The 27409-nt window shown below is 44.9% G+C and overlaps 1 protein-coding gene and 1 long non-coding RNA gene across 4 annotated transcripts; one reads left to right on the top strand and one right to left on the bottom strand.

Annotated features, from left to right (window-relative positions):
- Positions 1–448: 448 nt before the first annotated feature.
- Positions 449–8422, top strand: CKAP4 (cytoskeleton associated protein 4). The gene is made up of 2 exons (XM_048302055.1): positions 449–902; positions 5358–8422. Exons 1-2 carry the CDS (start codon positions 558–560, stop codon positions 6687–6689), a joined length of 1677 nt encoding a protein of 558 aa, XP_048158012.1. The 5' UTR covers positions 449–557; the 3' UTR covers positions 6690–8422.
- Positions 952–26052, bottom strand: LOC125325211. Of its 3 annotated transcripts, none has more exons than XR_007203234.1 (4): positions 25776–26052; positions 12679–13788; positions 2559–2806; positions 952–2143 (listed from the first exon to the last, which is right to left on the bottom strand). It is a non-coding gene; the product is annotated as an uncharacterized LOC125325211 (long non-coding RNA). The 3 variants fall into 3 exon arrangements; XR_007203236.1 differs by lacking the exon at positions 25776–26052 and adding an exon at positions 24121–24206; XR_007203235.1 differs by lacking the exons at positions 952–2143; positions 2559–2806 and adding an exon at positions 11695–12187.
- Between the last annotated feature and the right edge of the window lie 1357 nt (positions 26053–27409).

Genomic DNA, 27409 nt, shown 5'->3' with positions numbered 1-27409 from the left:
AGGGGTTACGGATGGAGAAAACTTTTTCTCCACGCTTTTCTCCCAGTCACTCCGGAGCTTGCTGCAGTCATTCCAGCCAAAATCACAACCAAGCAAAGCAGAAGTTGCGTGAGACAGAATCCCGCCGCGTTCTGCCACCAAAACTACGCGCGGGGCTAAAAACTGGCAGAGGGACCGGGCTGGGTTGGGGGACGCCCAGCGCCGAAGGCTGCGAGGGGGGAAGGCGCTCCCGCTCCGAGACCCCCGCGCCGGCTTGGGATAGGGTCTGTCATCGCAGGGCTGGGCCGGGCCTTCCCCGCCGCCTCGCCGGCCGCTTCGCGTTCCCACTGCTCCCCTGGGGACGGGGCCGGGCCCCGTGCGCCACGTCTGCCCCCCGGCAGGGACGGAGCCCATCCCCGTGTGCGTGGCGGCTCCCCGGGGCGGGGGCCGGGGCCGGGGCGGGGCGGGGAGCGTTGCGCGGCCCGGGCCGGCGCCTCCGCCTTCTCTCCATCCTCCCTCCTCTCCCTCGCCCACTCCCGCTGCTCCCGCTCTGCGTACGACGGTGGCGGCGTCCCGCCATGTCGGCCGCCAAGCACCGGGGCGCTAAGGGTGGTAGCCCGCCCGTCGCCACCAACGAGAAGAGCGCGCAGCCCGGCGGCGCCGAGGAGCCGCCGGCGAAGAAGCCGGCGGCGGCGGGGCACGGCCGGGGCGGCAGGGCCGGTGGGGGGAGCCGCTCCGGCGCCGGCCCCCGCCGCGGCTGGGCGCTGCTGCTGAGCGCCGCGGCGGTCCTGGTCGCCGCGCTGCCCGCCGGCTGGTACGTGCTGCAACTGCAGGAGGAGGTCGGGCGGAGCGCCCGGGAGGTGGAGGCCTCCGGCCGGCAGCGACAGGAGCTGGCCGCCACCCTGGACACCGTGGTGCAGAAGGTAGCGCGGGCGGGAGGGCGGGCTGGGGACCGTCGGGGCGCTCGGTGGTGCTCGGCGGGGCGGGGGGCAGCAGCCGCCCGAGCAGGGGCGCGGACACGGACGTTCGCCCCTTAAATAAGGAGCTGTGCAGCTGTCCCGCCTGGCTTGCGGGAAAGCGAACGTGTCCCGTTGCCTTCCCCTCCTCTTCCGTGCTCCCTCAAAGATGCTTTCATGGCATTAGAGGGGCAGATGGAGTCAGGGCCGCGGTATTCCCCATGCCTGCAAACGTGGCCCCAGAGCAGCGAGAAATCCCTGCCAGGCAGCGTAGAGCTGGGCGGGACGGGGCGGGACGAGACCCCGCGGCGGTGGCCGCAGCCCCCAGCTCGCTTTTCCAGGGCCTGTGCCTGAAGCCATTTTATGGAATGCAGCCCGCACGCTGCATTACGTGTTGGCAGCGATGCAGACCTGCCGTTCCGAAGGAGCCTGCTGCCCGTAATTCCGTACCTTCGAGGCCCGCAAATCACTTAACCTAGCGGGGCGGACGAGCTGCTCGTCGCTCCCTGTTGAGTGGGCAGGTGTGCACGCCAAGGGACACGGGGTGGCAGCGCTGTCAAAATGGGGCAGGATCCTGCCTCAGCGTCCCCACACTCTAGAAAACAAAACCCATGTCAGCTTCACCGAACAACAGAGCCTGTGCCAGCAACACTGCTGCTGTACCCTGCCTCCCACGTTCCTGCTGCAGTCTCTGGCCAAGGGAGTGAGACTCGCAGTGTCCAAGGCAGTCCAGGACCATGGAAAAGCTGTGAAGTTGTTGGCATACGTCTGTGGCTCAAGTGAAGTGAAATAAATGCTTGTTTCTCTAATTTTTTTCAGTTAGGCCCTTATTAGCCTCCCAGCTATAGTTTCACAAATAGCACTGTCCACTTGGATACGTCCTGGGGTGCCTAAACCTTTAAAAATGGCCTCTGTGATTGCATATCATCAACATACAATTAAGCTAATTTCCTGGGAGTAGGTAAATTGGTTGGAAGACAGTATGTAAAGTTATGACTGAGTCAGATCAAGAAATAGGAAGTTCCTGTCTCAACTTGACTGCTTTCTGCATGGCAGACCATTCAGATTCTCTGTATTCCCCGCGAGCTTGGGCCTGGGCTGGCAATGAGGGGACAGGCACTGGCAAAGATCTTCTGGCTGTTCAGTGTTGCTTCCAGAAACACAGTGGCCTGCACATGTGGAGATTATATCGTCAGTCTTGGCGTTTCCTGTCCCATAGAGCAAGAAGGAAAAGGAAAATTCACATCAGCAGGGGACAAGAGTTTTAAACTTCAGGGCTGTAGGGCTGTTTCTGAAGCTAATTTTAAATCCTGGGGGTTTTCCTCACTGATGACAGGAGACTGATTTGAACTAGCAAAGGTTGTTAGTTTTTACTGATTTTTAAGCCATTTTTATAGACTGTAAGAAGGAAGAAATTGCAATGGCAAGATGTAAAACTACAATCCACAAGTATAGAACTCAGATGTACATGAAATGTATAAACCCTTCCAGTCAAAGGAATGGGTACAATTTGCTGCCTCCCATCTCCATGTCATTGCAGAAAATCATGCGTTACATATTCTAGGAGAGGAGTATATAACAGAAGTTTATAAATAGTTGGTTTCAAAGACAACTGAAACTTACTTGCCTGTGTATAGCTGGTGGCTGCAAGAATTAAAGGTGGAGGAAAGAGATCACAGGGTTTCGATGTAACCCTTGAAAGCGTCGGCTGCTGCGGTTTGGTGACACAGGAATGTACTTGAGGGAGAAGAGAGCAGGCTGTATTTCATTGCTTTACAAAGGTGTAGGATCCTGCGTTGTTCTTGCAGAGCGCCATCAGCGCAGGCTCCTGTTGTGTGACTTTGCCCTTCGTCTTTGACTGCAGAGAGCTCCTGTCAAGAGTAAGCATTATATAAACTCATCTGCTTTACACATCGAGGAGAAGGGAAATGATGTGAAAGTTCAGTCTTTAACATAGCACCATTCTCAGGCCAAGGTCATTTGGTGTTTAAACGCAAGATAGTATGACCAGTTAGAGAAAACAGTAGTCATTGGCTGAAGATACATTTTTATGTACTATTTGTGATGTTAAATCTTCCAAGGGCTACGGCTTCAAATCTTACCAGCCACGTATGCCAAAAAGGCAAAGTCCCATGTAGGTCCACACACAAACCAACTGCTTTGAAGCTGTGAGTTTTTCCCCCTCTTGTGCAAAGGTATTGCTTTGAGCCCTGGTGGCTCTTGGTTAGGACAAATCAGATTAGAAGCTGGTATAATTTGAAGACCTCAGTCCTTTTTATTATATCAGAGCTCTCTGTCTTCACGTGGCTGGCACACATGGGGAATAGCTTCAACTTACACCATGAGCATTGCCTGAATGCAGTGGAGGAGCAGGTATAAAGTACTTCCACTGTGTGAGGGGGAGGATCCATCTGTCAGTCATATAGTCGCAGAGACCCAGCCCTCTGGAGAGTTCTGGCTGTTTCTGATTTCTTAGACTAAGAAGATAGTTACTTGCAAATATGAATTTGGTGATTTGGTTGAAATGTGTCACTGTAATAGGAAGGGGAGGAGAACTTTCCTGTGTTATCCTGTTAGATTCCTGACCTCCATTTATAGTGGTACAGAAAAAGCTTTCTGCTCTCTGTGGAAATAATCAGAATGAATGACAGCTAAGATGTAATGAAAATGAGTTTGGTAAGTCAGTCTAATGACTGGTGCCCAGCTGCAATGTGTTTGGCAGTATTACCTTCTCCACCCCTTCCCCTTAGCTCATTTCTAATTTCCTATGGGAGCACTAGAGAATACAGGTATAGGGAATGTAAAGTCATTAGAAACCTTTTTGCTGAAGAGAGGGAAAAGAAGTCGTCTCTATAAGTATTCTTCAGACTGCAGGGATCTGTTGGAGCAAGGGCAAGTCTCATGGCCAAACTCTACGATCCTTACACAGTGTAGACTTTCATGAAAACTAAGGAGGATTTGGCCAGGGATTTGCAAAAATATATAGAAATAACTTAATTTCTAATTAGAACGTCTGTTAGGTCTTTTGAAAATAAGTTTTAGGTTCAGAGTCAGTCAGGAAACTGCTGGAGCCTGCTTCAGTTGAAAAAAAAGCAGCTCTGTTTATTTCTTTCTAAAACCATATAAAATATGCTTCATTCTATTTATAAAATAAAACCACCCCTCCAGGTGTGTATCTAATCAGTAAACATGGCAGCCCATGTGGCATGGCTGATTAATATACCCCTCTGATACAGGGAGTAGTGTGAGGCAAGGCAACATGCATTACTCAGCACTTGCCATCCTGCCAAAGCCTTGAGGTATTTTCTGTGTGATGGATTCCTCTTGCAGTCAGTGGGAGTTCTTACGTTGCTTTACAAAGTTTAAGAAAGTATAACCCACACATGCACAAAAAGATTTCTCCACAGTCTTAAGACAGATACTCTGCTTGGCTTCAAAATTAAGTAATGTGTGCTTCCCTGGCCTGGATCTTACCTTTAAATGTGAGAGCAGATGAACATGGTAGCCCCTCACCCCTTGACCTTTTCCCTCTGGCTGCTACTAAAACCAGTTGTAAAGGGAGTTTTTCTAATTGGGAAGTTTCATAGCGTACCTGATGCAGTAGTAGGAACTTTCTGTTAACCTGAGCTAGATGCAAGGCAGGCCCTTGGCAGCTGCTGTGCTTTTGTTCTCTCTGTGTACATGCATGCACCCTGCTCACTGTGAGCGTGTGGGTGTATGCAGGAGTGGGAAAAACAAGCTGCTAACTATTTAGAACATTAAACACTTTCTAATTCTTTCTAGTCTTAAAAAATAGTTAACAAAAAAAAAATCTCGTGTTTCCATTGGTGTCTAGGAGCAGCAAAATGTCATGATTACTACTCCCATTCTTCAGCCCATCCCAGCTCTCTTGTCCCCTGAGTTTTTTCTGTCCCTCTTTCTTGTCTACCACTAAACTTCTTTTTCATGGTCAGGAATTGGTCTTTGGTATTCTTCCTGATAAAATCTAATCCCAGCTTTTCTGTATTCAGAAGCTGATGGTAGATGTTCTTTTGGTTGGTTTCTTTTTGCCCCCTCCCTTTTCTCCCTTATGGACTTGTGGTCTTTAGAACCAGGAATCATATAGAGGAGGGGTGGTTCAGGGGTCTGCATGCAGACTCTGGAGACCTGGGTTCCTTTTTCACTGCCACAGCTTTCCTGGATCATCAGTGGCAAGTCAGTGAGGCCAAGGACTCTTTTAACAGAAGGTGTATGTACCATAGAGCTGTAAGGCTCTAGATGCTGGGATTTTTGTGCCTCCCATAACTGTGTGCCACAGGGTCACTTCAGGTATGGGGCATGAAGGATTGCAAGGTAATAATTTCGTTTGGTGACAAGGGCTATAAGGATCTTGGACAAAAAGGGTGAAATTACTGGTATTAACCATGTGTATTTCTGGCCTAGGTACGTTCTCTTCAAACCACATTTGGAGAATTTGAATCCATGATGAAAATTGTTCAGCAGAAGCAGGAGGTTAGCGAGAAGGCTGTTAAACAAGGGGAGAGTGAAATAAACCGGATCAGTGAAGTGCTTCAGAAGCTGCAAAATGAAATTTTGAAAGACTTGTCTGACGGCATTCACATGGTGAAGGATGCAAGGGAACGAGACTTCACATCTCTGGAAAACACAGTGGAAGAGAGACTAACAGAGCTAACCAAGTCTATAAATGATAACATTGCTGTATTCACTGAAGTCCAGCAAAGGAGCCAAGATGAAATCAACAATATGAAAGCAAAAGTTGGTTCACTAGAACAGGCCGATGTATATAAACATGAAATTAAGGTGCTAAAAGATGCTTTTGATGAGATGCAAGCATCCATGGAAAAGAAAGAAAAGGACATAGAGACCTTGAAGAGTACAATAGACTCCATGGAGTCTGATGTGTACACTGAAGTGAAAGAGTTAGTCAACCTCAAACAAGAACATGAGAAGTTCAAAGAGGCTGCGGACACTGAACACCTTTCATTAAAAGCTTTACAAGAGAAAGTTCTGAGAGCTGAGGATTCTATTATGCAGCTCCCTAGTGACATTAAAAGACTTGATGAAGATTTACTGCAACTTAAAGCCAACCTCAACAAATGGGAAGAGAATGAACTCTTCAGAAAAGCATTAGAAACTTTTGGGAAGAACAGTGAAGGATTGGAGTCTCGATTTAGGCACATAGAAGACAGCCTAGAGTCTCTAATATCTGCTGCTGCTCAAAACAGTGAAAAGTTGGAATCTTTCCTTTCTAAAGAGGCGGCGTATGAGAAGAAGCTCAATACCCTAGAACAAAGCATTACTGCTCTTCAGGGACTCTCAGATACAGACATAACTTCAGTCACAGATGTTCTGAAAAATCTTGGTGAAGCACAGACTTCGCTGTACAACGACATGGAAAACTTAAGGAGAAGCATCAGTGACTTGCCATCGTCTGGTGCTCTCCAGGATGTCCAGAAGCAAATTAGTACTTTGTTGGATCAAGGAAATCTTCAGGCAGGTCAAGCACATTCTCAAGGCTACCTTGAAAAATTTTCATCTATGGAAGGCTCTGTAGATGAACTGAGATCTTCTGTTAGCCAGGTTGATTCCGATTTGAAAATGATAAGAACTGCAGTGGATAGTTTAGTGGCCTACTCAGTGAAAATTGAAAATAATGAGAACAGCTTGGAGTCTGTGAAGAGCTCAATAGATGACCTGAGGAATGATCTGGAAAGGTTGTTTGTGAAAGTAGAAAAAATACATGAAAAAGTTTAGGCAGTGGTACTCCTTGGGCAAATAATGGGTTAAGGAGAATAGCTTTTGTATGCCCTGTTTTTTACTCTTTTTAAAAGCAATTTGATACCTCCAAAGAGAATAGAGACAGTTCTGCTTATTTCCTTTATTTCTTTTCTGTGTAGTGTTTTTGGAGTTTTTGTTGTTTGGTTTTTTCTTTCCCCTAAATTTTGTTTTAAGAAAACATGAGCTTAGTTGGGGGTTGAGTTTCTTAAGGGCTCATCTTCTCTATGAAGTTGTACCACTGTAAGTGTAGTGGTGTAACTAAGGCACTACCGCCTCGTTAGCATGGGCACATATTTAATGGCATGAAGGTGTTTCACACTGACACTAGATACCCCACACGGAAGGGCTACAGCTGTTCTGGTACCCAAAGCATACTGCCGCGCTCACTGAGGATTTTACCGGTGTGTTTTGGTTTAAGAAACAAATGAGTGAAACTACACTCTATCTTAAGCTCTTCACTGTGGTGAACTTAAGAGTGGAGCAGGTGTGGAGCACCTCATCTGTTTCTGCAGTTTGGGACTCAGATGTGTGGTCGGTTTAGTAAGGGTCAGCTGAGCTGTAGTGTGTTTCTGTGAGATCTTAATCTGTACCAAGGAACTAGCAAGGTCTGAGGTAAGTGGCACTGCATGGGGCTAAGGCCTAAGAGGTGTTCCACCACGCGACTGGAGGGATTCATTCTTTGTGATCACTGGCTTCTTTGCCAGCATCTTCAGCTGCTGGTGTAGAAGATCGGTGTTTAAAAGGGACATCTGAAGGATGGGATTAATTTCAAGAGGGTAAAGTAATATTTTTGTCATAGTTTTAGATTGTTTATGCGATTAGGCTGTGTCTTTCTTGGAAAGATCTAATTTGGTCTTTGGATTTTTCTGTAAAAATGATCACAAATTTGAGGAGAGAGAAAGACCAAAATTGCACCTTTGTTGTGTTCCATATATAACAAGCATGCTAACAACAGCAATAATACGCTCCAAAACACACAAGAGGGAAAATCACCATGAAATCAGCAGAATTGCTTCTATGGCATATACATTTCCAAGTTTTCACACAGCTGACAGTGACCTGAACTTTTGTTATGTATTCAGGACTTGGTGCCTGATTCTTGTCCTATTTTTGTCACCAGGTGTCTGGCTGGGGCATTGGTAGCAAAGGATCCTTCTAGGAGACCCGCTCTAGGAGAGTGGGGAAAAAGTGTCATGATTCTGTAGATGGTCTTTTAAAAACCACTTTCTCGTGGAGTTTCTTTGGTTTTCTGTCTTTTTGGAAAGGATTTCTAATATCCCTCCTTTTCAAGTTTACTTTTGAACTTTATCCAAATAATTGGTAAAGAAGTCTGCACATGGATACCTTGGAAATAGGCCATGTGCGTCATCCCCACCTCAGCCTGGACCAGACAGATCCTTGACTGTGTTAGATGAAAAATTCCTAGAAATATCATCTCCCAGAAATGGGAACAGCACAGGTGAAAAGGAGTTCTCCTAGGTAAATAAGACACTGAACCATATCCAGTGTTGTTCCCACTGTAAACAAGAAAATTGCTGACAAAGAGGGAGCCATGGCATTAAGGCAACTGTTGTCACTGTTGGAACTGCACTGTTCTTTGTTGACTTCTCAAGTTCTTGAACAATGTTGTTTAGGTTACTGTGAAATGAACTGTATGGCTTATTTGCAGTATTTTTAATACATAATAAACATTTGGAATATTCTTTGCACCTTTTTTTTTTGATTGCTGCTTGCTTATTGTTGTGTTTCCCAGGGTGCTTCCAGTGGGGTACAGGGAAGGGCTTGGAGAAGCGCCAGATGTGCTGCAGCCCTGTACTTGTTCTCAGCTTCCATGGGGGAATGTGGAGGCACTCTTGCCTGCTGTGGTTACAAGCCAAGTCTTGGAAGCAGGGTTTGAGTCACATCAAGGTGTTGCTGTTGAACAGTGGGCTCAGAAGCCCGAGATGGTGATCGTGAGGTGTGACATACTTGATCTGTGCCATGAGTGAGTTCTGTAGCAGACACTGCCAGCAAGGCCTCAGTAAGACTGCCTCAATGCCCAAAGCTTGTAGAGCAGAAAAAATGTGCAGAAAGAACCTGTGTAATATTTCCACGGTGGCTGCTCCTTTTGCTTAACCTGGAATGCTGGACCATCAACTGATATCATTCTCATGATGGATAGGTGCCTTTCAAGAGTTTGGGAAAGGGTAACTTCAGGAGTATAGGCATCATCATATCCTGGCAATTCTTGAGGCTAAAGTCACAGAAATAGGTAAAAACTCTTTAATTAAACTACGTGTGCTTGCCAAAGCAGGTGAGCACCCAAGCCCTTCTATCTAAAGATGCTTGATATAACCTATTGGCAGCAAGTTGGCTGACAGCATGCAGTGACTTCATAGTAGCTGCGTGATGCTGGAACTTAGGCTATAAAGCCAGCAGTGCAGCTGGGCTGTATTTGATCTCAAAGATTAAACAAAGAATTACTAATTACACTTCTAGTAACTGAATTTTTATAGCAAGCTATTGAAATTATTTATTTCACTAAATGAGAATAGTAATTCTCTGTAAATAATAGCATGTCTGGAGGCAGGCACAAGAGACAAGGATCCCTTGGCAGGCCTGTGGCTCAGCTTTTATGTCTGGTTTGACATTTTCATCCAATACAAACATTTCCTAATTTCCTTCAACTTTGTAATAAAGCAACAGAGAAGGTCTTAGACAGACTGCGTTGCCAGTGTTCCACTACTGGTAGTTCATCAGTAACATGCTGTTACAGTAACAAATTTCAACATAAATTGTCTACCTGATTGATGAGGTACTGATCGGGTCTGTTCATTAACACTTGCCTTCATTTTCAGCTCTCATAAATGGAGAAGCCATTACACTGAGGCACTGGGGACTTGATCACTCTTGAAAGGACTTGCCCAAATAGCTGCGCTGGTAAATGTGATGGAGATAAATCTTGGGTTGCTGCAGAGACTTCTCCCCGTGGGAATTCAACCACTGTCTCGAGCTAAATTACCGAGAAGGGCATCTGGTGGTCTCAATGTGTGTGTTGGAAGTTTCATTAAAGCATGGGTTAGTGATTTAGTGTTTTTACGGCCTTTTTTGACATAGCTCAGCTGGTACTGTAAACAGCTGCAGAGAAGTGAAATGAAAAGACGGGAAAAAAGTCTGTCTGAGAGGTACAAACACCGAAGCAGCCAAAAAACACCCAGCGCGGACCTTCCACTTATCTGGGCACTGCCAAGGGTGCTCTCTGTCCAGTTTAGAGAAATGCAGGAAAGGAGTGGCTGGGCTGGAGCCACTCTCGAAGACAGCAATGGCGATGATGGGAGGTGAGATGTTCCAGGAGAAGAGGCTGAACAAACGGGCCTGTGCAGACACGGACAAGGGGGAGGAGGATGGAAGGGGAGATCGAGCCCTCTCCGCTCCCGAGGCTGAGGGCGCGGCGCGGGGCGGTGGCGGCGGGCGCCCCCCGGTGGCGGCGGCGCGGCGGCGCGGCCCGGGCTCTGCGCCCGTCCGTCCGTCTGTCCGTCCGTCCGTCTGTCCGTCTGTCCGGGCCGCTGGAATTCCCTCCCGGGGCAGGGGCCGAGAACATGCCCGGCCTGGCGCACCCAGCTGGCAAAGGCCAGGCGCCAGGTGCCCCCGCCTCCCCATCCCAGGTCCCGCCGTGACACCGGCCCGTGTGCCCTGTTTAATGCTCTCCTGCGCTACCACTGCCCCGAAAAATCCTTCATCGGCTGCGGGGCTGATTCTACAAGCAACTGCCACTTAACCTGCCCACTTCTGCCATTTGGCTAATAACGGCCCTGGCCCATTTGTCGTGTCATCACCTGCTTGGTTTATACGTGTTTATGGAGGGGGAAGCTGTGGCTCTTTTGGGTTTTAATATCAGCTCAATGTGATACTTAGCACTGTGAGATGCTAACCCCTGTTGCTCCTCTGAGTACTCGTACATTACTGCCACCCTGGCCTTCCTGCATGCACTTTAGTCACTGTCATCCTCCGCCAGCCAAGAACAGATATTCACCAATGTCAGAGATGCTGGTTCAGAATATTTACACTCAGTACTTTTTGAACAGCTATTTGTAAATCCTGGCATGAGGTCAAACACCAAAAAAAGTGATTCTCTTGGCAAGAACCTACTTAGTCTAACACTGACCAGGGATGCTCAAAGGGCAATTCTGCCTTGGACACCAAAGCAAGAAATTTATTTTCTGCTTGCTCACATAGCAAAACCTCTCCAGAGTCTCTAGTATACTATCCATTGCAAGTTCCCAATATAATGTAATTTGTCCAGAGTCAATGCTTGTTCATGCACTCGGAAAGTGAAAGAACTTGGAAATCTCTTTATGTGAGCAGAGCTCGGTAATTCCTGCATTTATAATGCAAATACTAAACCCCAGAACTATTCAGAGGTAATACAGCATCACAGTTGTAGCTTGCTAGACCTCAGACAAAGAGATGCTTTTTTTTGCTAATGGAGCAGGTGGTCCCTTGGCTGCCATGGATTTGCAAATAGTACATCTCAAAATCTATTCCAAGATGATGCTACTAGATGCTGTGCTTAGCATCAAGGGGACAAATCTTTTCTCAAAAGACAAATCTTAAAGTGATTCCAATTGCACTGCAAGAGGAATAAAAGCCAAAGAACCAATTTCTCATTTTACTGCATATCCTGTTTAGAAAAAAAAATACTTTGAGGAAACAGTTACTACACAGTTAACTCCTGTGCCTCACCCTGGTGTGCATTCGCAATTCTAGAGGAAGAAGCTAGTTCAAATAAGGGTGGCTTTGTTCCACTCGGAAAGACTTTCCTTTGGCACTCTCTAGATGTAAATATGTCAAATTCCAGTGGATAATCCTTTCCTGTCAATACTGCTTAGGTTGGGGTTGGGATGGAATCCTAGAGTTATGAGTAAGGATGGAAAACATAACAAGTGGAGAAAGAATCAGGGTTACCTTAAAACTTTTGAATTTTTTTATTGCTCTGACTTTCAAAGTTCTGATAATTTTTTCTTTTTCCCTTGTAACTCCCTTTTCACCAAACTTCTCAACTGTATATACATAGCAGGGGGATACAGAATATTATGCTTAGATTTTAATTGATTTACAAGTAAAAATTTAAGTCACAAACAAAACCAAACCTTAAGATGAGAGCTACTGAAGAGCTACTTGTTTAGAGAGAGCACTGCAGGTGACACGATCTAAACATAGGAATTGACATCCTTGTCAGTGGCAGGTAAAACCAAAACTTTGCAGTTCCCAGAGTGTGTTTGAATAGTTCACACTTCGGTGTCACTCAGGCCAAAAATCCTTACTGACAAGTAGTTCCCTGCCCTGGAAACTCAAAATGCTCTTCCAAGGGAGTGAGATCCAAGCTGCAAGGTGGCATGCCTGTGAACCGGAGACCTGGGAAGGGCAGCAGACTACCTCTAGTCTGCTCAGCCTGGGAAGCTTTTCTTGGACAGCCTCTGCTGAGTGTGCGAAGTCTGTAAATTGAAACAGTATGGTCAAAAGAAAATTTCCACCCAGATGGGAAACTTATACAGAGTGACAAGGGACCTGATCCAGATCCCACTCAAGTCAGTAGCTACACGCCCCTTTTCTTTCCCTACAATATCAAGGCCAAAGCACTTCACCCAAAGTCACATAGATAATGTGTAATATACCCAATAATTTCCAACACCTCAAGTTCAAAAAATCCTCTCCTTTCCCCTGAGTGCATCAGAGTTGCTTACCAGAATACCTAATAGCTAACAAATCTTCCCATCCTGAGCGAGGCTTTCCTTTTTCAAGATCCTTTCTCAGGGTCTGGACACAGCAGCATAAGAACATTATCAGAGGAGGTAGTATTGGCTCATATGGTTTATGGATTAAAAAAATATGGTTTGTGGTGTTGGGGAAGCAGGCTGAGCCTCAGGGTGTGTTTATTAGCTATTTCTGTTCAAAAGATTAACAAGGTAGATAGCCCAGTGCTCACCATTAGGCTTTTCACTGAGGGACAGCCCTCTCCATGCTGTTGTTTCCAGCTGCTTGAAGTTTCAGGCAGAGCAGCTACCTGGTACATGTTCAGCTGATGCCTTCAGAGATGCCATCACAGCCCTCAGAGCTGGAAACAAAAGGGGCATTGATCTGAATATGTGCCCTGAGTGAATGAAGCTGTTGTTATTCCTGTATCATGCGTATAACACCAGTGTCCAGAGGTTTGAACAGGTGCTGGATGAGAAAATTTATGTAGGCACCTGTCAGCTGGAATGCTCTGGGCACCAAACCACTCTCCCAAGGGCATATTTTTTAGGATTAAATGTGGGCTTCAAGCACCCCATTCTGATAATTTTTGCCTCATCCCCATACCAGATTTTTAACATCATACATTCACATCTGAAGATGGTATTGGTCTTAGCACATCCATTGAGGATTCCACATTCTTAGGGTGGTTTCTAAAAGGGGGAAAAAACCTCTCGGTTCTGGCTGATGTGTTTAGCATTTAAAAATAAGATATGCAACAAAAAGAGCAGCTTTTCCATTCAGAAAGAAGATATTTGTATTGCTAAAAATAGCCCTACTAAGCTTTTGTGACCTTGAGATTGATAGAAGGATAATTAAGGTTTGCCAGAGTCTGAATCCTTACATATAATTAACTGAGGTGATAATAACCTCTTAGAGTCATGCAAAATACCTCTGTAGTTGAATGCATTCAGTGATCAAACTGCATTACAGCATCCCAAAAGAATGTCACAGCCTCCCAGTGACTGCAGTTTGGGGACACTACTGGAAAAAGCCCTGTACCTCCTCCCTAAGTCACTGTGGTTTTAAAGCCACAGCAGCTGTAGAGACAGCAGGGTTACTTCTCATGGCCTCCTTTGGGTTCAGAAGAACCTCTTTGATTAAGTCAGGCTGGGAGACATTGTAGACCTTTCAGAGTGTATTATCACACAAGCACATTTGGGTTATCCGGTAACAACATGGGGAAAAACTTAGCTGTGGAGCTGTAGGAAGTGAGGGTGCAGGCTACAGTTCTCCTTTGTGTCCCTGCTCCTTCCATCCACTGTATGGACACCAGACCCCCTGCCCAAAGGAGCTGATCAACCTAAGAACAGAGAAGGACAGAGATGAGGTGTGCCAAAGCAGTGAGGCACACAGCAGAGACAGCCACCAGCCCACGTGGCTGGTGGCAACCACAGCACCCATGACATTTTTATAATCTTAACTTTCAGGTGTTTCTGCATCCTCTCCTGTCTCTTGTAGGATCACATCTTTCATGTGATATGGTCCAAGGCGTACGGACATAGATAGATCCTCCTCTGTTGATTTCTATGGTCATTGGAGTAGTGTGTGTGGGACAGGGAGAGGGGTAGGTGAAGAAGTACCAATTAGAATAGATACCTGCTGCTTTCCAGCCTTCAGCCCCATGATATATTTTCCAGTGTTTGGGGAGCTTTCTTAGCTTATAAACCTTCCCAAGGCAAAGAATCTTCTATTTCTTCTCTCCATTCTTTTAGTATGGGTAAGGAATACTCATAATGAAGCTGGCAATAGATAGTGGTGTTATTTGTTGCATATAACCCTTAAAAATAGTTTTTGGTTCAGGTCAAGGAGTAAGATCAAGGACTTTAAGCATTGTGACCAGAAGTGCTGGTAGCTCCATAAATGCAAGACAGAAATCACATGTTTGGACTGCATAGAGTTAGTGTATTTTCACCAAGGTCCACAGGAACCGCCAAGGGTAGGGTGAGGGGTTGCATTCTCATCTGGTTCAGGGGATCACTACTCACATGTAATCTTGCTGTTGTTGTGGATCATCTGCAAGTACTTTTGGCAGAGAATTACATGTCTCACATGACATCTTAGGGACCTGCCCCTTGCAGCACACGTGCTGACTCTCCGCTTATTGTGGCTCATGAGCCAGGTCTGCCCCAAACCTCAAACAGTTGGAGTAAAGGCTGAATCTATCCAAGAGCCTTACTACTTTGTCCTTTGTTCAGATCCTGATTTGCTTTCACTTGCCTTCACAAAGCTCTGCAGTTTCCTCAGGTTTAATACTTCACATTCATTAGAACTGGTATGATTTACTACTTTACCTATAAAATTAATTAAACAGAGCTTCTGTTTCAAATGGTTGCACAGAGCTAAATCCCTGTTTATAAAAGTATGTGAACTATAAAAAGAAGCACATCTATTAAAAAGAGGTTTTGGAGTGCTGTTTATTGTTCCTTTCAATTTTTTTTCATGTAACCTTAACAAAAAGTTCTCCTGCTCCTGAAGAGCAATGAAATAAATCTAAGTTCTTACAGACTTCGCAGCACAACCCACATTCAAGGACTAGGTGTGCTTTCTTTCACTGGCAGAAGAGAACTGAGAAAGGATGTACTGTAGCAAGTGAAGTTCAGTGTTAGCATTTTTGCCTGAACTATTTAGAGGCAGCCCTGATTTCGACATTTCCTGGACAAAATCTGGAGATAAATTTATATTGGGATGATGGCTGAGTCTAGAGATCAGCACTTGATTCCTGCAGAAAGGAATCAAGAGCACAACATGGAAATGTCCATCCCCAGGTGAATCCGGCTCACCTCAGTACTGCTGCCTGCAAAAGGGAAGAGAGTTTTGGAGGGTGCAGCTATACTGTAACTTGAGTGTGAGCCCAAATTTCCTTTGTACCTAAACCATTTGAGCAAAAGCCTGTGCTTGGGAGTGGGATTAACTACAGATTTGGGCAGAGGAACCTAGAGGAGCTCTTTCCCTCTCTCCCAGTTTGCATCCAGAAAGCAGAAGCAGGGAATTACTATGGGTTTATACAGGCAAAGAGAGGCTTGAGGGGTCCGGCTAGCAGCTAAGTCTCCCAGCATCAAGACAAAACTCCTAGCCAAAGTGCTGACTCCCAATTCAAAGTGCTTAGGTCCCTCTGAAGTTTGTACTGAGTAAAGATAAACACATCCTGAAGTGATTTCTTAATACCACAGGGACGGGCTTGACACAGGGACCAGGTCTGAGAGAGGAGTTCTTCACTACAAATGAAAAAATCTAGTCACTGAGTGATTTATTAGTCTCTCTTCAATGATACTTTTGTTTTAAGAGGGCTTCAGTTACCCTCTGCTGACTGGAATTTTTCATTTTTGTTGGAGAAGTATTGCTCCTTGACTTGAAAAATTACTTCCAGTGAGCAATAAATGCTGTGGGCCTCATCCTGTGGCTTTGGGCATGACAGCTCACCACCGGTCACTTTGCCACGGGATCCTTGTCATTCTTTCTCTGTTTTCTTTTTCTTGCCTTATGCTTTACACATGTTTGTAATTAACTCTTCTTTTTTTTTCTTTTCTTTTTTTTTTTTTAAGTTGCCTTGTTACATCCCCCTCTGTTCCAGGCTGTCAGCTACGGGTTTCCCTGTATTTAAATCCCAGACATTCCTCATCAATGTGCTTGCTGAAATGCTTTTACTGCTGGAAGAAATCCTTTTTTCACATTGTTTCCAGTACATGTGGTAGAGTGAGTCCTTACACTTAAAGAAAATTCCCTCCGGGGAAAGATCCAAAGTGCAGTGAAAGGCTCAAGACCACCAATTAACCTGCTTTCAAAAATAACAGCAACATTTTAGGTGTAGCTGAAATTCTTCTAGTACATTTTGATCTTATTTGCACATTTCTGACAATGGAACCTCTGTCTGGCTGTATTTTTGAGTCTCCTGTGCAGTTATCAAGGAAAAGGCTGGATGTTTTGGCAGATTTCTAATGTAGGTTCTATCAGTAAGCTTTTTAAAAACAACTGTTTCCTTTAATATGAGTCCTGGTCTTGTGGAGAATCTTAATATTGCTCTGCTTTATAAAAACCCTTGGTGTAGGGATCTGTGGGGTCTGTTTGTTCTTGCCCTGCCATCTCCTGCTCCTCTCAGTAGGCACATTTGGCAAAAAAAAAAAAAGCTGTATTTCAAGGCAGTTCAACTCCACTTACTCTTTTCAAAGTCGAAATGAAACCATTTAAAAGTAGGGTTTTTACTTAACAAAGCAACTCCTGCATACTTACAAAGAAGAAGAAAACAGCACATTGTTACAATGCTGTTATTGTGTAAGGATGTTAAATGTCTGTGAGTAAGCAGCTGTGTGGGACACCTTCCCAGGGCACTTGGGTACAGCAGGGTGCAGAGCTTCACCGCTGCCTGCTCATCCTCCTGCACTGCCTTTGCAGCAGATGGCAAAGGAAAACTGTGACACCCTTAGGACAAGGTGTATTGCCGAGACCCCTAATTCTGCAGTTTATTTTGTTGAAATCAGAGCCCTCTCTCATCACTGACAGTGTAAATGTACTTTAAAGGTAAAAACAATTCCCTAATAAGTCAAGAACTATTGCTGAAGATGTTGGGTAGAACAGGTCTGGCAGTGCCTGTCTTTGGGCTAAACATGTTGGTTAACTGCCTCTTGCTTCTCAAATGCCACAGTGTTCTCAAAGTGGGGCAGAATTTCCTATTTGCTGCCCTAGCAATACATAGGGAAACCAGCTTCTGTTGACCAAGCTTTCTGTATAAACATGTACAAATCTTGCCAAGTACAGTTACCTTTCTCGCTGATTTGCCTGTAGAGATTTGGACAGATCTTTAACACTTTGATAATATCTTCTGACAATGCCTGCAATTCTCCTGATTTTTCTGAATATTCCCTTATATCCTTGTACAGGATAACGAGAGTTGTGCCTGGGGATCCTTCCACAGCATCCAGCTCAGCTACTGCAATAGCAATGAGCAGTACTCACTCCTGTGGGAGTAAACTTGCCTCTTGCTTCATGCAAGATTTAGGCTCCAGCTTTCTGCTGAGCCTTCTTCAAAGGCGGCCAGGAAGAGCAAGGTTGCCAAACCTCACTCCAACCCTAATGGGATTCAGTCATCCAATTCCTCACAGCAGCTGTGAAATCCCACTCTCAGCTCCATATCTTGTTCTTTGCATAATGTTCACACCCCCATGCTGCAGTCTGGCTAGTCAGTCCCTAGGCAGCAACTTGTCTTTGGTTGTCTTAAAGGGCTGCAGTTTAGGTTGATGTGCCCAAAGGAAACATAGGAAACAGATTAAAGAAGGAAATCAAGAGAAAATCAGATAACAACACTCATCCTCATTACCCTGAAAGAAATGAGACATAGAGAACAGAAAGAAACGAGATGCAGAGAACAGAAGGAGCAGCCACCAACTAAATAGGTCAGGTTGCCAGCATGAGGCTATTTAGACAGAGATAGCAGGAATGGTGATCAGATATGCAAAGCTTTTGAGATGTAGATTTAAATTCCCCTGGTCAATGGCTCCAGATGTTCTCTAATGTAGCAGGGCACAATTTTTTCCAAAGTAATCCTGATTTCTCCTCCAGGTTTCACTGACCATAAACTTTTCATGAGTACCCTTAACATGAAGCACAGAAGTCTTCAAACTAACACCTGCTGCATCTATTTTTATCAGCTGTGGGACTGATCAGTTCTACAGGGGATTCAAGAATAAAACATATTTAGTAACCACAAAGTTTTTCTATTAACTTTATGTTTCTTTTCCTTTCAAAACTTGGGACTATATAGCCTATATGTGCCACCTGCTGCTGTTCCTGTTTGACATAAACCTCTCTTTGTTTTGCTCCTTTAAACTCGGTGCCAAGATTCTGCTCATGCTTGTGCCCTTGTAGATCCAAAATAACTCCCTGGGTACTAATGGTGCAATTCCAGGTTCTGTCTAGGGTAACTGAGAATAGGAGCTGTCCTTTGTCGATTCAAATTTACCCTTGATGCAACTTCATTGAGGGTGAAGGAGCTGCCACGAGGGTATTTTGGCCTCACTGCCCCGTGACACTGAGTGTTTCCTGCAGGCAGCAAATGGAGTGCTGTCCAGCCAAACGTGGTGAGTGCAGCAGGTCACATACCTCTCATAAAGCTCTGGAGCTAAACTGGGTCAGTGGAGGCACAACAGTCCATACCAGCTACAGAGGGACTTGTGTTGTTTACGTGAAGCAAGAAAAACATGTGCGAACGCATCCATCCAAATCCGTAACTGGAACTGACAGAGGCGAGGGGAGTTCCCCGCTCCACTCTCTCATCAGATAACCTCGGTAATAACCCCTGACAGAGAAAGCCTCTTCCTGGGCAGCTGCGGATTTAATTTTGGTCTTTGTCCAGCCCAAGCAGCTCAGATCTCTAAAGGAGTGGATTTTCTATACAATAGAGGTGGGATGCACCGAAGCGTGAGGAGGAGGCGGGATACCAGGTGTCTATGAATGAGCTAACCAGGAGCCTGAAATGCCTCTGTAGCCCTCCCCTGCCCCTTGTTCTGCCCTTGGACTGTAACACGGAGCAGCACAATGAATCAGTATTAGCCCTGGTGCAGCTGCGAGAGGTCAGGCCCTGCACTTTTGTACCAGCATCTTTAATTTAGGCTCCTCAGGGACTAATTTTTAAACTGAGAAGAGGGCTAATGCTCGAGCTATCAGGGGAAATTACATCAGTTGGTGAGAGAACAGGCTTTTAGGAAAGACAGCTTGTACTTTAACCTCTCCTGCCACACCCTCGGTGTGATGCTTAGGTAGCCTTTTCTGCCTCGGTCTCTTTTAAGTGGCCTGTATAAAGTCAACAATGCAGATCTGTTCACCTATTCTTCCACTGATCTTCAGAAATGCAAAAGTTAAAAAACTTAAAGGAATTGCTTTTGGTGGCACTCAGAGCAAAGTTAAGTCCAGAGACACAAAGTCTGACACTAAAAGAGGCAGGGGTAGGTGTGTGCTTTTGCTAACTGCATCATGGGGAGAGTTCAGATTATCTTAATTCTGGTCTACACTCCTGACTGCTAAATATTAAGCCCTTTACTTTGGCTCTGATGCTCTGCAATGCTGCCTGCAACCCGGACTCTACTGTTTCGTACCTAGTTTTACTCACGACTCATGTTTTTAACCGCAAGCTGTTTCTCCAGGAAAAATAAGGTTATCCAGTCAACCCACAAGGAAGAGAAGGGATGCCTCATGCACATGAAACAGGACCCCTCTGTCTCCAGTCTTTGAGCAATTAACAAGCAGCATTAATGAACTTCTGTGGGGGCAGCCCTTCCTGGCTGGAATGGTGGTGGTTGCGACAGTGGCAGGAGGGAAATTCTGGTGAAGGCAACATGGCGATCATTAGCAACAGGAATGGGATATGCACTGGGCAAAAGCATTCACTCTAAGGAGCAGGTACTGGATGTGGGCACTGAACACCTGGTTGCCTTTTGTTTGAGACTATGCAAGTCTGCAGTACATGTAAAAAAAATCAGAGGAACAGCACCTGCAGAAAAAGTGCAGTAGGCTAGGAAAGGAAACAGGCTATGAAAGTTGTAATCCACCATCTGCGCTGAAAAGCAAAAATACAATTTTTTGCCACTTACATAAATTAGTATTATTCCTACCAAAGTGGAATTACACTGGCATAAAAACAAAGAAAAGGGAGATCTCATAAAGAACAGCAGTCCCTGGACTAAATCCATTACTGGTGTAAACAAATGCATTCCACAGACCTCAAAGGATCATGCCTGCTTGTACACACGGCGAATTTGGTTCATTTTCCCCAGAGGCCTTTTTCCATTTTAAGTGTAGTGTGCATGCAGATGGCCAGAGCTGCAATGGGGTGTCCAGCTTTGTACTATAACAGGCAGCTTGACTTCAGCTTGAACATAGTGCTGTGCTCTGCTGTGATTATATTTTTAAAGTTATATGGGAACAATATTTCAACTCCTCCTGAACTTTGACTTTTAGATCCTCAAGCATCAAGATAAACATAAAAGGGCTTTTAATATTGATGGCTAATGTTGACAGGATCCCTACTATAGCTGTTCAAGCAATGTGAGCTTGCATATGTACATACAGACAGGTATGTAGATATTACCAAACACATTTTTATGTTTACATATATTATATAATATATAAATTTTATATAGTGAAACATATTATATATATGTTTATATATATTCATATATGCATGGATTTGGTGTATCATGGACACACCTGCACAAATGCAAAGAGTTATTAATGATTATAATCCCTCAGAAATTAGACTCTCCCATGTGTTTTGCCTCAATTTATCTATGTGCCCTCAGGATCAATCTAGCCTTCTTTTCAGGAGTGCTGAATAGCCACTGCTCCCGAACACTGGCAGCCATGCATAATCACCTCCTCTGAAAACCACACTGAGTTCTCACAAGCCTGCTTATGATGGGTCCTGGTCTGTTGGTGCCTCTCTTCAAATAAAAATATTCCCATTATTTGTCTGCAGTATCATACTGGAGGACAAGTCCAACAACCATACCACTGGCAGCTGCTGCTTTTGAAATGGAGCTGTGCAAAGCTTCACCTCAGGTCCCTTTCATCTTTGCCTGTCATGCTAAGAAATGTATTTTTGAAAACATATCTCTGTCATTAGGAATGCTGAGTCCTTCTGCTGCTTTTCCAAACAGCGGCACCTCAGACATCGCTGGCTGTGTTGCAAGTTTGCAGGCAGGCAAACAGAACGGCCACTAAGCACCTGCTTTTTTAATTACAGAAGCATTAGCTGGTACAGAAGAAGGTGGCCTTTTATTCCTACTGGGGCTCTTTTCACTTGGGCAGCCCCCATGAAGGGCAGAGATACCTTTGGTCCCTGCCATTCCTCGAGGTAGAAAGGAGCTAACGCTGCTGTGGCACTGCAAAAGGTCAGTGGTGAACACAAGCCTCAGTGTCCTGCTTTTTGGCCAGAAAATGAGTAGGGATCATTGGCTGAGACTTAATGATACCTACAACTGATGAATGCAGCAATTAAAGGAGGACATGATAGCTGAGAGGAGAATTACACATGTGCCTTTCTAAGGGCTAATCACAACAGACACAAAGGTTTTGCTCCTGCATTCAAACCTGCTTAAATCCATTTTACATGGATGTAGCCTGATGGTCTGGTTCCAGGAGCAGTACTTTTAGTCTTTCCACAAGTCGGATTTGTGGGTTCAAAAATAACCTGTGACCAGGACAATGCCAGTGGCTTGGGCTCCTAAGGCAGATGCTTCTTTGCTCCTGACGACCATGTTGGGAACCAGGTTTTACAAGGGACATCCCAGGCAATCCCTTTGCCTGGAAGTCTCTTTGTAGTGGGCGTGAGCTTGAGCAACCAAGCTGTTACAGGCCTCTCTCCATCATAAGAAGACTCAAGGCAAAGGAACCCTCCTTGAGTAGCAGCCCTGAAGGTAGAGCAGCAACAACTTATGTCGTATGAAAGAGTTTTCACTGATCACTTATCACTGGCAAAGGGCAATTTTACACCAGGAGTCTTTCATGGCACCAGGAGTCAGCCTCCATCTTTATTTGTGATCATACACCTTTCATAGCTGTTCGAATCCAATTTATAAATTCACACAATTTTTTTTTTTCAGAAGAAAAGTAAATTCTGCTAAAAAAGACATTACATGATCTTGCTTACCACTGATTCTTAATACCATTTCCCAGTGAAAAAAACTGTTGAAGAGAGACCTGTCTCTCACTCTGTTCCTGTAGCACTCCTAATACATCCCAGTCCTGGTTTTCACAGCTCAAGACATCTGCTCACCCACACAAACACCAGATAAGCATTAAGGTTTTGTCAGTCTTCTCCTGACAGCTTTGAGTGCAAGATATCTGATACTGTCTTCACCCACACTCTGGTCAGCTTCAGTGAGGACAATCTCAATTTACATCCAGGTTTACAGACCAAAAATCATATTTACCACTTACAAGACTGTAAAGGAGCTGGAAAATGTTGCTGTGAGGCACTGCTGAGGCTGGTTTTGCAGACAGGTTTTTCCCAGTGATGCTCAACCACTTGGTGGTGCTACAGAAAGGGTCTGATTCTCTTTCTAAAGCAAAGCAGGTTTCTTCTCTTTCATCAGCAGTAACCAGAGATCACATTAGATAAAGCTGTGGCAAGAAGCACCTTTCTTCCTTTCTCTTTTCTCATTTGAGTATCGTCATTGCAGTGGTCAGGTTGAAATCTTAGAAATCTAGCTATTGTATTTCTCTACAGAATGTGTGTGTAAAGTTACAACCTCAGCCAATTCATTTCCCTCCGTTGGACATTTGATCTACATATTTCCAATGGAGCTGAAAACTGGAGGAGAGGTGGTGCCCTGGGAGAATTCACCCATTTAAAAATGAATGTGCCCCACACTACGCTTGCTTTTCTTGATGATCCAGCTCTAATTTTTCTTTTTCTCTGTCACTACCACTGGCAGGAATCAAGCAGATTCAAGAACTCACACCTCAGTGACACAGAGCAGAGGATGTGTGCCACTTGGTGCAAAACCAATGAGATCTGGGCAATGACACCCCTTCGTCTCCTTGGAATACCCCAGGCATACTTTTAGGTGCCAGCTTGTACACAAGGATGAAAGGTGAAACCCTTCTATTTTATGAAGCCAGGGCAGAAAGGTGATGAAAACCCTAAGGGAGCAAAGTTATTGAGCTTCATGTCTAGGTCCTAAGGGAGGAGATGTCTTCAACAAGCCTGCTGCATCTGTCCCAACAAGTGAAAGTAGGCTGGGGACTGAGGGAAGGGAACAGAAGGATGAGACAGAAGACTTCAGACAGTATCATGATGAGGGGGCATGCATATGAAGGGAGAAAATTAGTAATTTCCAGCTGTTTTGCAGCAGCATCTGGTTTATTCTAGGCAGCGTAACTGGGGTCATCTTCATAAGCTTCGGTGCTGGCAAAGGCTCCTGTGTGTGGAGCCCTCATGGAGATAAGTACAAGCTAAGGTAAAGTGAGAAGGATTTGGTCTTTCTAAAGCAATGGTAAGTATGCAGAGGTCATGTTGCTCCTCTTATTAAATTTGAGTACTTTTTTCATCTCAGTAACAGACCTTCAAACATGCGCTTTGAAAATAACTGTCCTGTTCCATTAAAAATAAATCTCTTTCTTCCTTATAACACAATTAGTGTCAGCAAAGCATTCTGCAGATCCAGGAAGATTTATTTCTGCATAATTCTTGGGAGGCAAGAAAGAGTATTCTAGTTCTTTAGGAGAGATAAGGAGACACTAGTTTAAAAGTGTTTTTAGGCCCTGGGCCAGATTTTCTGATTGGCCACAGATCATGAACAAGATGGAGGCATCTCCTCAAACCTCTGTGGACTTGCTGGGGAGGGTGGCTTTTTCCTACAGCTAACATTGCCCAAAATGTTGTGTGCTCTGCATTGACACAGGCAAGCTGGTGGCATCAATGTGTTGTCTTGCTTCTCCCTGGGGGGTTGGGACTGTATCTTAAAGTCTGCGTTCTCTTTTTGGGGTTGTTGGACTGTGACTGTCTGTGGTTTCAGTGCAGGCCGGAGAAACCTGGGGGTGGCTGTCACGTGGCACTCAGCTCCAAAGAAAATGACCTGGCAACATAGCAAAAACACATTCTCCCACCCTTAAAGCCCTCCACCCCGGGCCTGACACTCACCCTGCTGTGGGCCCCGCAACGAGGACAGTGCTGGAGTCAGAGGGGCTGTCACTGTCCTCTTGGATGACAGTGCACGAGGAGATGGCACCCTCTGCTCCCCTATGTCCACTATGGGGATTTTAGAAATTTGCAATTCCCTTTATGCTGCGTGAGAAGCACAAAGGAAACACAGAAAGTCACAAAACCTTCCCTCTCATGATTCCCTAGCCAGCAAAATGAAATCTGCACGCATAATGAGGCTTTGATCAAATTTGTCACTTAGCCAATTTGCTATTGATTTAAAGAGTCCTCTCTGCTAGCAAACAGGCATAACGAATGGGATTTTAAAAAGATCTAATAGAAAATTATATTTGGTTCTTGGGCATCTATACACAAACAGATTCATTTTCCATTTAACTGCTCTTTGTAGTTTGCTGCCTGAGAATTCTGGGTATGTCTTTTTCCTGTGAAAGTCATGCTGGATTGTTGATACACATCCTAAAGCCATAATACTCTGTTTACATCTTTCTAATCACTTGCCATAAAATTATTATATTGCCATTAACATTTTTTTATTATTTGACCTAATTTTTTCACAAGTCATAGAAAACACTATTTTTTAAAGCCAGGAAATGGCTGCAGACAAATGAAAAGTAAGCAAAATAAAGCTAAAGGAAACTGGCAGTCTCTGTGCTGAATCTGTTTTCTAATTTAGTATTGTTTTGACTTTGACAAATTAATGATCAGTGAAGGAAAAATACAGCCAGTCTTACAGCTATGAATTCCAGTATTTCAGTGGGAATTTAAAGGGAGGCGGGGAGGAGGAGATGATTTCTCCATGTAAGGTTGTATCCCTACCATGGAGCCTGTGACAAGGGTGTGGAGTTGTCCACTATTCCCTAAAACACCTCCAAAAGGGGAAAGCACTGCCTTTTGCCTTTTTAATACAGTCCTTGCTCCCCTTTGTCTGTGGAGGGCAAGGAGGTTACCACCCAGCCTGCAGCATCTGTGGGCAAAGAGGGAATAGAGAGCCATGTTGTCATCTATTCCCTACAGATTTGTCTCCCAACAGGAGTCAGGTGGCACACAGTCCCCATTTGTCCACTCGATTTGAACTGCATACACACACTGCCAAGGGAAGGGATGCATGTTATCAGTCAAATATAACAAATGCTGCTCTGTCTGATGGGGTACATTGTATATCTATCATAACATGGTAATGTCTTGGGGTCCATTTCTGGTAACTGGGCAGGATTTGCTGTCATTATCCCTGATATCTGCCAGTCAGTGACAGTCTCGGGGAAAGGCTTGTTCAGGTGTATTCAAAGGTATGAACATCTGGTAACTCACTGGTGTCGCCTGCAACGTGACTTTTAGCAAAGCATCTTGCACTTAATCTTCTTCACTCTAAAAATTATCTATATTTAAGAAAAACAGAGATACTTATATCTATGTCTTTTTTACTTCCTATATTATTAGAACAGCTTTAACCTTATATTTCCAAGAAGACGGGTTACACATCAAATAGCGTCATGAAAAGAACGATACAATCTAGACACAGATCCACAGACCTCCACATGAAAACAAAAATCTTGTGCAAAACATACTTTTGGTTTTCTTCATCACAGGCTTCAGTGCAATGAACGCCATACAAAAGCCACAACTAAGGCTAATACCTCTCTCCTTGTAGGATCTACCCAGTGGCTGTGATATCTCCATTCGATCGGACTGGGCAGGAAATCCCAGCGTCCTGGAGGGATGTATCTGCCCCATCTCATCCGTGAGTCATGCAGGATGAAGGGGTCACAATGGCAAAAGTTCATGCTTCCCCATTATGTTCCCACACGAACATCTCCGAGCGAAGGCCCTGAGGCGCGCAGCTCCCCGGCACAGCCCCCAGCAGGATGACGCCTGTTCCATCACCACCTCAGCTGCATTTCACTCCCCCCTCTCTGCCCCAGCTGCCTTCCAGTCCCAAACCAACCCATGGCTGCACAGCTTCACCCTTTTCCGCCACAACCCACAAGCACCACTGAACACCAGCCGTGTTTACAGGATAAGGGCCTGTGGTTTCACCCCAAAACCCAGCAAGAAGACACCTCGCTTGCCTGCACTGTTGCACTGGCGAGTTGGGGCTGGAGGAATTGAGAGATGGTGGCTGGGGCTGACCACTCGTGGTGATGGTTTGGAAGAGCTGGTGTGTATAAGCTATGCCGAGAGCAGTCATTCCTGGTGTGGGAGCTGGCGGTGGGCAAAACGGGCTGGGTGCAGATCTGGCTGCCTGCACACAGCCTAACAGGCTGATGGCGGAAAGCGATGGCCTCAGTCAGTCTCTCAAAATAAGGGCAAAAAACCAGAAATGACGGAAGGGACGGAACTGAAGGCAAAGAAGGGAAGCGATGACACGACGAGAGCACGCTGCTGAGTGACTCAGCTACATTTTAAATGTCTTTTTTTGCAGTTTGCATTGTTGGAACGCACAACCCACTGACGGTGACCCAACACAATTCTCTCCTCACAGTGTTGCAACTTGTATGAGAGTTTTAATCCTGAAAGGATTAATGTGCAGGGATAGGGAGGGAGCTGGTAATTTGGATTGCATTGCTAATACCTTTAATGAAATTAATATAAAGTAACACAGTAAACACACCATCACAGAGTTCTACTGAAAGAACGTCTAAACTGAAGGAGAAATAGGAAAGCAACAGAAGAAGGCATTATGTGTGCTCAATCCTTCTCGAAGCTGTGCAACAGAAAAGATGCTGAGCCTCAACTGCTACATTTCAGTTTTGTCTCCTCTGCAGTTCAGGTTGTTTCATCTCACTTCTCTGGTTTTGAGGGTCCCAGTGTAGCAATAACAGTGGGGAATTTTGAGGAAATGTTGACTGTAGAAAAGCAGATTTTCTATGGATAAAATCATGTGATATAAGCATACAGGTACACAAGTGCGCATGTAAATGAAATTTCAGATCTGGAGATGTAAATTGAGCAGGTGACTGCTATCCTCTGCGCTATGAATATCCCCATAAAACATATCAAGCAGAAGAAGAAATTAACAGTATTACAGGTAAAAATTATAACACATTAATTGTCTAAATTCTTAATGAAAGCCACAGAAGTAAAAGCTTGAGGCTTGGAAATGGAATTTTAAAGACATTTTACAGACATACAGCTCCTCTCCTATTCAAAGTCTTATAGTCTTATGAAGAACCCCAATTTCAATTCCAGAGTATTCTCCAAAAAGGTATTACAAGTATTCCTCAGTTTCTTCACTGCTCATAAAGCTCTATAATGGGTCTGGGATCCAGAC

This window comes from Corvus hawaiiensis, chromosome 4 (assembly GCF_020740725.1).
Source record: "Corvus hawaiiensis isolate bCorHaw1 chromosome 4, bCorHaw1.pri.cur, whole genome shotgun sequence".
Lineage (NCBI taxonomy): Eukaryota > Metazoa > Chordata > Aves > Passeriformes > Corvidae > Corvus > Corvus hawaiiensis.
This window is presented reverse-complemented; position numbering and strand designations above follow the sequence as displayed.